General features: G+C 48.5%; 4 protein-coding genes across 4 annotated transcripts; 1 reads left to right on the top strand and 3 right to left on the bottom strand.

The window, feature by feature from the left end:
• Positions 1 to 830: 830 nt before the first annotated feature.
• Positions 831 to 2,466, bottom strand: ANOM_011053 (GTP-binding protein RBG1; the record flags this gene model as incomplete). The annotated part of the gene is made up of 9 exons (XM_015556309.1): positions 831 to 959; positions 1,027 to 1,383; positions 1,455 to 1,792; positions 1,859 to 1,929; positions 1,983 to 2,019; positions 2,084 to 2,161; positions 2,221 to 2,263; positions 2,329 to 2,349; positions 2,446 to 2,466. The coding sequence occupies 9 exons, from the start codon at positions 2,464 to 2,466 to the stop codon at positions 831 to 833; spliced, it is 1,095 nt and encodes a 364-aa protein (XP_015401184.1).
• A 620-nt stretch (positions 2,467 to 3,086) lies between these two features.
• ANOM_011052 (putative cysteine dioxygenase Cdo1) lies at positions 3,087 to 3,962 on the top strand (the record flags this gene model as incomplete). The annotated part of the gene is made up of 2 exons (XM_015556308.1): positions 3,087 to 3,347; positions 3,636 to 3,962. The coding sequence occupies 2 exons, from the start codon at positions 3,087 to 3,089 to the stop codon at positions 3,960 to 3,962; spliced, it is 588 nt and encodes a 195-aa protein (XP_015401183.1).
• A 505-nt stretch (positions 3,963 to 4,467) lies between these two features.
• On the bottom strand, positions 4,468 to 6,951 carry ANOM_011051 (glycogenin; the record flags this gene model as incomplete). Its single annotated transcript, XM_015556307.1, has 6 exons — positions 6,900 to 6,951; positions 6,815 to 6,842; positions 6,646 to 6,752; positions 5,990 to 6,577; positions 5,286 to 5,932; positions 4,468 to 5,233 (listed from the first exon to the last, which is right to left on the bottom strand). Exons 1-6 carry the CDS (start codon positions 6,930 to 6,932, stop codon positions 4,468 to 4,470), a joined length of 2,169 nt encoding a protein of 722 aa, XP_015401185.1. The 5' UTR covers positions 6,933 to 6,951.
• A 693-nt stretch (positions 6,952 to 7,644) lies between these two features.
• Positions 7,645 to 9,205, bottom strand: ANOM_011050 (alpha/beta fold hydrolase; the record flags this gene model as incomplete). The annotated part of the gene is made up of 3 exons (XM_015556306.1): positions 7,645 to 8,457; positions 8,515 to 8,984; positions 9,058 to 9,205. The coding sequence occupies 3 exons, from the start codon at positions 9,203 to 9,205 to the stop codon at positions 7,645 to 7,647; spliced, it is 1,431 nt and encodes a 476-aa protein (XP_015401182.1).
• Between the last annotated feature and the right edge of the window lie 954 nt (positions 9,206 to 10,159).

Here is a 10,159-nt window from a genome sequence, read left to right as displayed (position 1 = left end):
CTAAGGTAGCAGCAATCTACCAGCTACGCAATCTGACATCATATGTTCCAATTGATCCGAAAGGGGAATCTCCTTTAGAAGTCTTCAAGCTCCATCGCATGTGTAAGGATTATCTTTACTTGCACGCGATGACCGCGTAAACCAGAGGACAGTGCTACACTTGGATCCTTGGAAGCAAAAGAACCGGACGGAGCTTTCTCAACTCTGTCAATCGTTCTAATTTTGTTGCTACTAACTTTTTTTAGTAGTCTCAGCCATAAGTTCTAGACCAACCGTCGGGAGAAAAGCATGTAAGTGGTGGTCGCTTGCAACGAGAACGGAGAAAATAAAATGAAAAAAACACAAAATGGAAAGGAGAAATCGTTCGTACTGCGGAACCATAAACCCTATTCCAGATTCTCAGCGTCAACTTTCTTGTCTCTCCTCGTCCCCTTAAACAGGATTGCCCCAAAAACGACCGTGCATCACCACGAGTAGCAGTGCTGAACAGACTATCTCATGATTCAGTCATCTATCCCAAACGAGTGATCGTGCAAATCCAGGCGGTAGTCGGCAGAGCGCTGCCCGTGCGCGAACCATCCTCTTCCCCAATCAAACGTTCTATGGCATCTCGCCGAAAGCTGTCCCAAGGGCTGGGCCTCTTGGACATGTATACTTCGCGAAACACTTCTAACACAACCCGTTTACCTCGTGACGATTCGCCACCAAGTTCTCCGCTCTTACGCGGTCCAAAGAACCTTGATTGATTAGAGCTATTTACCGCTTAATAATGGTCACTGTAGTCGCTAAGTTAGCTGGGAAGCTCCTTATGATGTTCAGGGGCCAGGGATTTACGGACCAATGTCCTCATCTGCAAGCTCGTGCGTAAGACCCACACGCTGCGGCTGGTGCTTAACGGAGCGGCCATAGACAATAGCCTGCTTGAACTGATCCTTGATCGTCCGGTGAATCGAGTTACACTGATCACGAGTCAATAAACCGCCTTGCGCTCTTGTGACAGGATGCCATAGGGAAAAGGAAACATACGAAATCTTCAATAGTGCATGCGTTGGCTCTCAGCACAACAGGTGCAGTGTAGTCGGGTGCCTTTCCCTTAGGCTTAGTGTAGACTCGCCTGAGGTTGAGCTTATCCCACATCATCTCCAGCAGTTCATCAACGTTCCAGCCGTGCTCGGAACTGATGGGGCAGGCGTTAGGAATCCGGTAAAGCAGGTCCAGCTCTTCGATCGTGATAGAGTCAATCTTGTTCAACGCATATACGACAGGAATATATGCCCGACTCTTTGCCTCAAGAACATCGATAATGTCATCGACTGTGGCGTCGCATCTGATTGAAATATCTGCAGAAGAGATCCTGTACTCGCCCAAGACAGCTTTAATTTCCTGGAAGCCGCGTCGAAAAGCACATGTCAGCTATTTTTCATATTCAACCCATAGATATGATGAGAACTCACGTCATGGTCAATATGCGTCAAGGGGACAGTGCTAGTAATCGCAATACCACCCTTATCCTTCTTCTTGAAGACGATATTAGGGGGCTGCTTGTTGATTCTGATTCCGAAACCTTCCAATTCATTTTCAATGACCTTTTTATCGACAAGCGGCTTGTTAACGTCGAGCACAATGAAGATCAGGTGGCAAGTCTTCGCCACAGCAATAACCTGTCGACCACGACCCTTGCCGTCTTTGGCACCTTGAATAATACCGGGAAGGTCGAGAATCTGGATCTTAGCACCGTTGTATAGAACCTGGCCAGGCACGGTCGTCAGGGTTGTGAACTCGTAGGCCGCAGCTATAGCAAGGGTAAAGGAATTCATCAGCACCTGTCAAGACTGCGCCAAAATATACCCGGACATACCTTCAGAGTGTTGGCCTGTTAATCTGCTCATCAAGGTACTCTTTCCGACGGAAGGGAAGCCAATGAAACCACTAGTTCGAGTCAATATCAACGTCGTCCTAGAAATGTCGTCTCCAATACATACACACTAGCAACACCGGTACGAGCAACATCGAAACCAGCTAAATGCCACCGAGTTAATGAACAGGCTCAAGTCAATAGGGTGTGTTATTCATAAGCACTTACCACCACCTCCACCGCCACCACCGCCGGTTGGGGTCAAAAGTTCACGCTTTAGCTTCGCAAGCTTAGCCTTCAATTGTCCTGCACTGCCCGTCAGTCACACCAGTCTGAGACCACCTAGCGCCTGCATCTTCCCATACCAATATGAAAGGCCGTCGCCTTGTTCTTCTGCGTCCGGGCCATCTGAATAATCGGTCAGTCCGGCATTCTGGCGGGCAAAGTATCGCATTATAAATTTCGACACGAACCTCATCTTCGATTTGCTTGATCTACAGTACGCATGACCAGTCAGCATAATAATTCTGTCATTATCGGAAGAACAGTGCTAATAAATGCTTTTAAAAAGACTATGGGCGGAATCCAACCTTCTCCACGGTGGTCGACATTTTGGCGGTTTTATACGAGTTTTACCCCTCGCACAAGGCACAATATATTCAGATACAATAAGAAATAAGTCACAAAGTTCCGTGCTCCTATACACGTTCTAGCTTCTATCTCACACCGGCCGCGCTGTGGTGAAGCCCCAAGATGATCGTATCTCGTTTTGCACTGGTGTTTCGCAGAGTCTCAATCTTTGAAATTGTGGCCGCCACTTCATTCGCCCGTTAGTCGGGCGGAGAAAGAACGAGAGCGATCACTGATCACATGGGCGGGGACTGTGGCCTCAGGCGGAAACAAGGCATCCACGCTTATCCTCGGGTGGCAAGCGCGTTATCGGACATGTTCTTCCATAGCACATGGCTTGGGATATACAACCGTCTATCATTGCGAAGCTTTACCTGGACATTGAAAACATATTTATCTCTACGGCCTTTTATAATTGGCTATACCAGCATACATCGATCGTCATTCTTCGAAGCCCCATCAACCACCAATCATCAAAAACACTTAATCTCCCAAAAGCATACATACCCAAACACCGCACCTCAAATGCAACAGTCCCGCCAAAAACAAACACAGCTAAAATAAAAGACAAAAAAAGGAGAGAAAGACCCAAAAGAGAAGAATGCCCTACCTCCAACCAGACCCAGAGCCAGAAGCCACGAACCAAGCAAGCAACGCCTTCGAACAGCTAGTCCAAGACCTAAGTGCAGCCCTGGGTCCGAGCTCGGGTCTGGACTCGGACGATGTCGACCCGCTCACCATCCAGCGTCTAATGGACCGGTATACCTCCAACGCAGAAGAATGGCAGCCGTTCGCCCTGCCCGATCTCAGCAAGACCTACACGAGGAATCTGATCGACGAAGGCAACGGCAAAAGCAATCTGGTGAGTCATGGGTTTGCTTTCCTGCTTCGTGCGGCCGCCCTCCCATAGATCAATCACATGTAGCTAGCTCTACATGCAGGAAAGTTCCCTCACGTGCTGATGACCTGTCAAAGCTTATTCTAGTATGGAGTCCTGGGAAGGGAAGTGCTATCCATGATCATGCGAATGCGCATTGCGTTATGAAGGTGAATATTCCTTTATCCTTTCTTTTTCTTGTTTCTCGCATATTGTCTTTTCCAGGGGAAGGGTGACGGGGGGAGATTGGTTAGGCTAATTCAAACGTACTAGGTTTTGAAAGGATCCCTGCAGGAGACGTTGTACTCATGGCCCGATCAAAGTAAGCTCGAGCATGGACAGATTTCTCCACCACAGATCAGGAGGGAAACTACGTACTGTGAGAACCAGGTCACGTATATGTCGGACAAGTTGGGCCTCCATAAGATATCCAACCCCGATCCGGACAATGTTGCTGTCTCCTTGCATCTTTATACGCCGCCGAATGCTGCGACGTATGGCTTTAGTGTTTTCGACGAGAAAACGGGGAAGGCGTTTCATATCAAACAGTCGAATTTCTATTCAATCCGAGGGAAGAGATGTTTCGCTTTGCGGAAATAGTCGTCTGCAGTAGTGTGGTAGTCTCTATGTATCATTACCTATTCTTATTGTACTATAGCCTTGTGTACATAGTCGATTGGCATTTTCTTTCTTCTGGCGTCAAATGCTTATATCTTTCAGAGTGCTGGTTGTAGGATACGTGACCCAATGAATGAGGTTTTATTCAGGAGTATTCAGAAGTACTCAGGCGAGACATACACAATCGTGCTATGCTACATAGTCAACTGCTGCTAGCCAACATGTCCTTTCTTACCCAAAAAAAGACATGGACAACTTGATCTTCATGCATGCTGCATGACAGGGCGATGCATATACGTAACATACTGTACAATAGGAATATACAGTGGAAGTAGTGATAAAAACAGAGACGAAATATGAAAACCGGAAACAGAGTGAGCCCGGAAGGCTGGATTCAACTTCTTTCCTTCATTATGGATACCTACGCATGCGTTCCCTTGCTGTTCTCTGGATCCGCTCGAGGAGTAGATCCGGGTTCTCTAAAACTTCAGAATGATGCCGCCGAAGTTCCTCGAGGCGAGTTGACGGGTTCTGTGAAGTACCAATATAAGTATGTCACTCGCAGGAGATGCAAAAACACATCAACCGTGACACCCACCCATTCTTCCTGGCTTGGCACGCCCTCAGCAATAGGTAACTGCGCCGAGGTAGACTCATCGTCTGGGACGTTGGAAGAAGGCGGTGGTCTCCTAATAGGGGCTGGGGTGACGGGGAGACTGGGCCGCTCTTGTTCGCTAGGGAAGTCCGTTAACCGCATCCCGGACACTGCACCAGCAGTTCGCTGGTTCGCAGGGCCATCCCAGCCACCGATAACCTGGACTTTGGCCCTCCTAGGTGGTGCGATGGATTGAATGTATCTCTGTATTTCTGGAACATCATCCCATGCATTTGACCTGGAGTAGTTGTCCCATGACTCGGATGGTTTCTCGGTCGGCCAGGAGGCTGTGTATCCCAGGGATGACGTGGGAGTTTCTTCTGGAGCGATTTGGGAGAGCAAAGAGCTAGGTATAGAAACCGATAGCTGATCGTCATCCACGAAAACTCGGGTCGGCTTGGGGGCCTGGTTCTCCCAAGGAAAAATCTGGCTAAGTTTCTCTGGCTCCGGTTTGGTGCTAGGTACTTCATAATACATATTCTTCGGAGCTTCGGGGTAAAATGGAGGAGGCTTGAAAAGCTCTTTGTCCTCTGACATAGTATATGTTTTTGACTCTAGAGCAATTCCTTCTGGTTTTGTATTGAGAGGTGGTGGTTCCCTAAGGAGAGTAAGCTTCAGAGATTAACCATAGCAATTTTTATCAAAGTAACTCACCGAGCTGGGTCCACTGCGTCCTCGGGGGCTCAAATTCCTGGGGCTCAGGGCTTGGGGGAGGTTTATGCGAGTGTTGCGAGTGTTCACCCGCTTCAGGCAGGTGTTCCTCTGATTGCTGGTAAGCTTGAGATTGTGCGGCATCTGGAGGAAGTGAAGAAGTGACTGGTATGTTGGCTTGCATCCCTGAAGGTTGCTCGACATGGGAGCCAATCGGTGTTTCATAATGTGGCTGCATGTACGCTGAAACATGCTCTTCTCCACGGACATATTGTGGAACGGCACTCAGAATCGGTACTTGCACACTTTTGCTATCATGGTGCTCCTTCTGGATAGGTCGCTCTGCCTCAGCAGGCGTCACCACAGGACCAGGTATATGTTCCCTCTCCTGGCAAAGCTGCGCCTGAGGGGGCGCATATACACTTGTCTCGTCACTCCTGGGCAGCGCCTGCGTGACAGGAGGGTGTTCGAATGATACCTCTGTGTGCGTTTCCAACGGTCGCTCATAGACAATTTCTGGTATCAGCTTTTGTGGAATGGAGGAGACGGGTTGCACAGGTGGCGGCACTGTTTCAGAATCTCCTCTATGGCTTTGAACGTTACGCTCCGGGGTGACAGACGCATCAACCCATTCATTTTTTGGTATCTGGGGAATTTATCAGCTTGACCGCAGTCAACAACCACAATGCAAAAGGAAGCTTACCGTCGTGACAGGGCGGTAATGTTTATCGTAAATAGACCACCATCGTCCCAACAATTGGCCGTATGGTGATTCGGCTGGGGATGCCTGCCTCGACATATTCCACGGCTTCTGAGCTCCGATAAAATGGACTAAATTGATTGTACTCTGGAAGTGTTTGTAGGCGGGAATGTACTGGTAGTTTGCGCTGGGCGTGCAATTATACGTGAAACTTAGCCTATGCCAGTTTCGAAAGTGCATGTTTAGCAGCCCTTGGTCTGCGCCGTCAAAACTAATGCCCCTCTCAGCAAGCGCCTTCAGAGCAAAATAATCCTGCATATTGGGCCGAAGAACCATTACACCACTGTTGAAGATATCTGGCCAACCCACATCGGGAGCTGCCGCAAAGTCTACCTCTAGGGCCAGGAGCTCATCGGGAGCTCTGACAGCCACAACATCACAATCGATGTATACTATACGCTTGAATTGTGTTTGCTTCCAAAGCTCGATCTTGGTAAATGTGGAAATGAGGTCCGGTCGCTCCATCAGCCAGAGATTCGCTGGCGTGTGGTTCGAGGTTATGTGGACGGGTATGAGTTCGTCGTATACGGACTAAATGGTTCCAGTCAAAATGCTTGCAGCAGAGACCAGATGTGTGACCGAGGGAACAGAATGCATACCTGGAGTTCCCTAATTGTGGCCGGTAGTAAGCTATCAGGCGTGTAGAGGACAACCAGTTTGGCATTCGTCCCATTGTCGCGTAAAGAATGGGCCAGTACGACAGCGCCTGAGGCCAATTAATCGATTAGACAAGATATAATGGCAGTCGCCGAGATACCATAGTTTTACCAGGAAGATAGTGGTCACTCAACAGAAGCTGCGATTGATGTTAGTTGTGAAAAGTCCTTCGGGTTTAGGAAAGGTATGAACATACCGTGCAATACACGGCGCCCTCTGTACTAGCCATCCCGTCGATAATTGAGATTCTACTTCACAGGTAGAAAACTGGATGTAAACAAGTGAATCGGCAAAAGTAGGTTGGGGGTATTAATGTATGATTTCCCAGTGAGGCAGGTGACGTTAGGGGCTCCTAACCCCGCCCACCACAATACGCCAACAAGAGCGAGCTTGTATGATGATGGATCCGACGAAAAGTGGATTGCTGCAGGAACGGCATCCCGCCAGGACAGATTACAATCGCGCCATTGCGGCCAGTGGGCAAAATGTATAAGGCATAAGCTGTAGTGATAGAAAGGTAGATATTCAAGCTGTAGATCGGACTACTTATCCAGGTACCTGAAATTGAAAGAAATCGGGCGATGAGGGGAAAAGCGGAGAAGCTCCAAGTGAAAGGAGGCAGGAAGAAGTTGGAAGCTTGGAAGCAGAAAGTCCGGTCGAGAACCCGTGCCACGGGCGCTCAGATCCCGTGTTTTCATTACTAGTATGCAGGGGTATCATTAAGTATGTCCGTTCATCAGCAAACTCTCAATCTTTGGATAATAGTTGCCCCCCGTTATCGCCCATCGTTATTTGTTACTTACTCCCGCGGCGCTGTCCAGTCAGTCATACAAAGAAGCATAAGGAAACGCAAACACAGAGCAAACATCAAAGCCCCGACATCGCGACCACTTAGGTTAGTACTATCCCCGTTCCCAGTCAAGGGGCAAGGCGTTTTGTTTTCACTTTCGGACCGTTACGACCGCATCCGGGTAATCTCTCTGAATCGCAGCTCCGATTTCCTCCTGCTCACCTCCAGCGGCCCATTCCACAGCTCGGATCAATGCAGCGCAGCTCTCACGTTCCAGTGGGGTGAAATGCCCAGACCGGGGCAGCTCAACCACCTGACTGTTACGGACCAGATAATCTGAAAACCCATTTAAGCACATTTGTGGATCCAAAGCGATATCAGCTTTGCCCCAGATAATGGTCGAATGGGCTTTCAGTACACCGGTCGGCCCATCGTCAAATAGTCCAGCCCCGCTACTAGCTCGATGAAGCTCATTTCCTCCCGAGATGCTGTGCAGATCGGCAATCGTTTCGATAGATTTCTGCCAGCGCGAAGTAGCCGCCTTTTCCCGATAGTAACGGGCCATGTGCTGGAAATTGCCAAGGGCGCGCTCCTTTACAACGGAAGCAGGGTATCCCTCACCATCAGGCGTCTGTGTTCTGCATTCCTCCACGGACGGGCCCAATGAGCTTGCCATACACTCAGCAGCATCTTCGAGACTGAATGGCGAGTTTCCATAAGATCCCTTGTGGGCCAATTTCAAGAAAGAATAGTTGCCACCTGTACCTAAATACACAACGAAGGGCATGGGAAGTTGCATCGCAAATATATACCCTGAAAGCAGTAGCTGGCGGGCAACTGGCTTCAGCGACTTGACTGCTTTGCAAAGCGTCGAGCGAGAATTAATTGGAGAACGCAGGGCCGTTTTGAACATTTTCAGCGACGAAGATAGCGATCGGCGAATATTGGAGGCAACCATGCTGATCTGTAGACCAAGTCAGCCCCATAGTAGGTAGCATCATCTTTCATTAGATATACATACCAATGGCCCATTACTTAAGATAAATCGATCTGCCAACTGAGGAGCTTCGGCGGCAAGGCGCATGGAAAGGACGCAGCCCCAATCATGGCCCACAATCACGGTCCTTCTTTGGCGCGTACCGGCATCAGTATCGATCCTGTACTTTGCCCTGATAGCGATGATAAAACCTGCCAAGCTTTCCAGCACGTTCGTCGACGAGTATTCCTCTAAGCTATCAGTACCACCGTATCCAGGTAAGTCCACTGCGACCAAAGTGGCCGCCTCCTGCAGAGCCTTCGATTTAAGCAGGTGGCGCCATACCGCCCAGCTATCAGGAAACCCATGGATAAGTATAATCAATGGTTTATCAGCTGCGGGGCTGCCGGGGAGGTCATTAGAAACATAATGGAACCTGAAGCCATTTCGCAAGGTGATATAATAGTGAGAAAAGCCTGACCAAGTTTTCGAAAGATTCCAGAAGCGATCGCGAGCTATTGAAAAAAAAGTCCACAGGTTAGTGGGAGAAATACCAACCACAATTGGGCGATACGATTCACCACATACCCAGCTGCAGCTCCAGGTTCTCTTTCTCGGTCGACCCCCTAAAAAAGTACCCCTTCCATAAAGCTGTGAGTCCGTAAAGAATCAAAGTGAAGAGCCCATAAGTAAACACGACCGCATGTTTCAATATACCCGACAATGCTGTAGCCATGTTGTGCATCACCAGGCGTGCGGCCCCCCGTTACACGATGGCAGGAATCAGATGTTCAGGGTCCAAGCGACAGACGGCGCCGGGGGGTGGGTAATCGACAGCAAACTTCAGCTCTACTTTTAGAAAACAAATACTGTGGGATATTGTACACGTTGGAAATGGAGATCACGAGTGCATTTTGAAGCTCAGGATGATTTCAAGAAAGGAGGAGCAGTTTTCCGCCACCTAGCAGCTCTTCTCTATATATTAGCTTTAGTGGCTGCGGGCGGGAGGTTTAAACGGCGCATGTGATTCTGTGGAGTACAGTACTCTTCTTGCCTCACTGTTCAGGCCAATGAACCTACCATTCACTATTAAACCTTAAAACCTGTAGCCTTCTTCATAAAGGCCCGGATGTGTTGTCTTTAATGGGGAGATAGAGTGCATTTTGCATACCTATCTCATAATAGACTTGCAGTATCGGTATATGTAGGCCTTACACTATGACTTCACTACATAAACCGGCTGGAATTTAAACCGTGTGTATCTCTTTCCTCTCCTCCTCCATCTGGAGCCGCTCGAATGCATCAATTTAAATCTTAATCGCTCAGGTGAAGATCTATTACCAGGACAATAGTGGGAAGGAAAGACATCAATGCGACTTGAAACATGATCAATTTATCTTGCGTTCATCCAATCCCCATTTCTTCTTCATCGCATCCGCCGGTATATCGTTTGCTATGTCTTGAACAATTTCCTCCAGAGGTAACCCTTTGATATCGTAATCCACCCCATCAAGCCATAAAGCATCAACTTGGTGACATCTGCTACCCTTCTTGGAGGTGGATTTAGCATTGCTATTCTTGTCCATGTTCTAGTCCTAGCTGACGAATCCTTGGTTAGCTGATTACCCAAAAATTTAGGGGGTGGGGGGTATAGTCCACCTTTTTTTTTTTTTTTTTTTTTTTAGTTCGA

This window comes from Aspergillus nomiae (genome assembly GCF_001204775.2).
Source record: "Aspergillus nomiae NRRL 13137 chromosome Unknown contig00651, whole genome shotgun sequence".
Classification (NCBI taxonomy): Eukaryota; Fungi; Ascomycota; class Eurotiomycetes; order Eurotiales; family Aspergillaceae; genus Aspergillus; species Aspergillus nomiae.
This window is presented reverse-complemented; position numbering and strand designations above follow the sequence as displayed.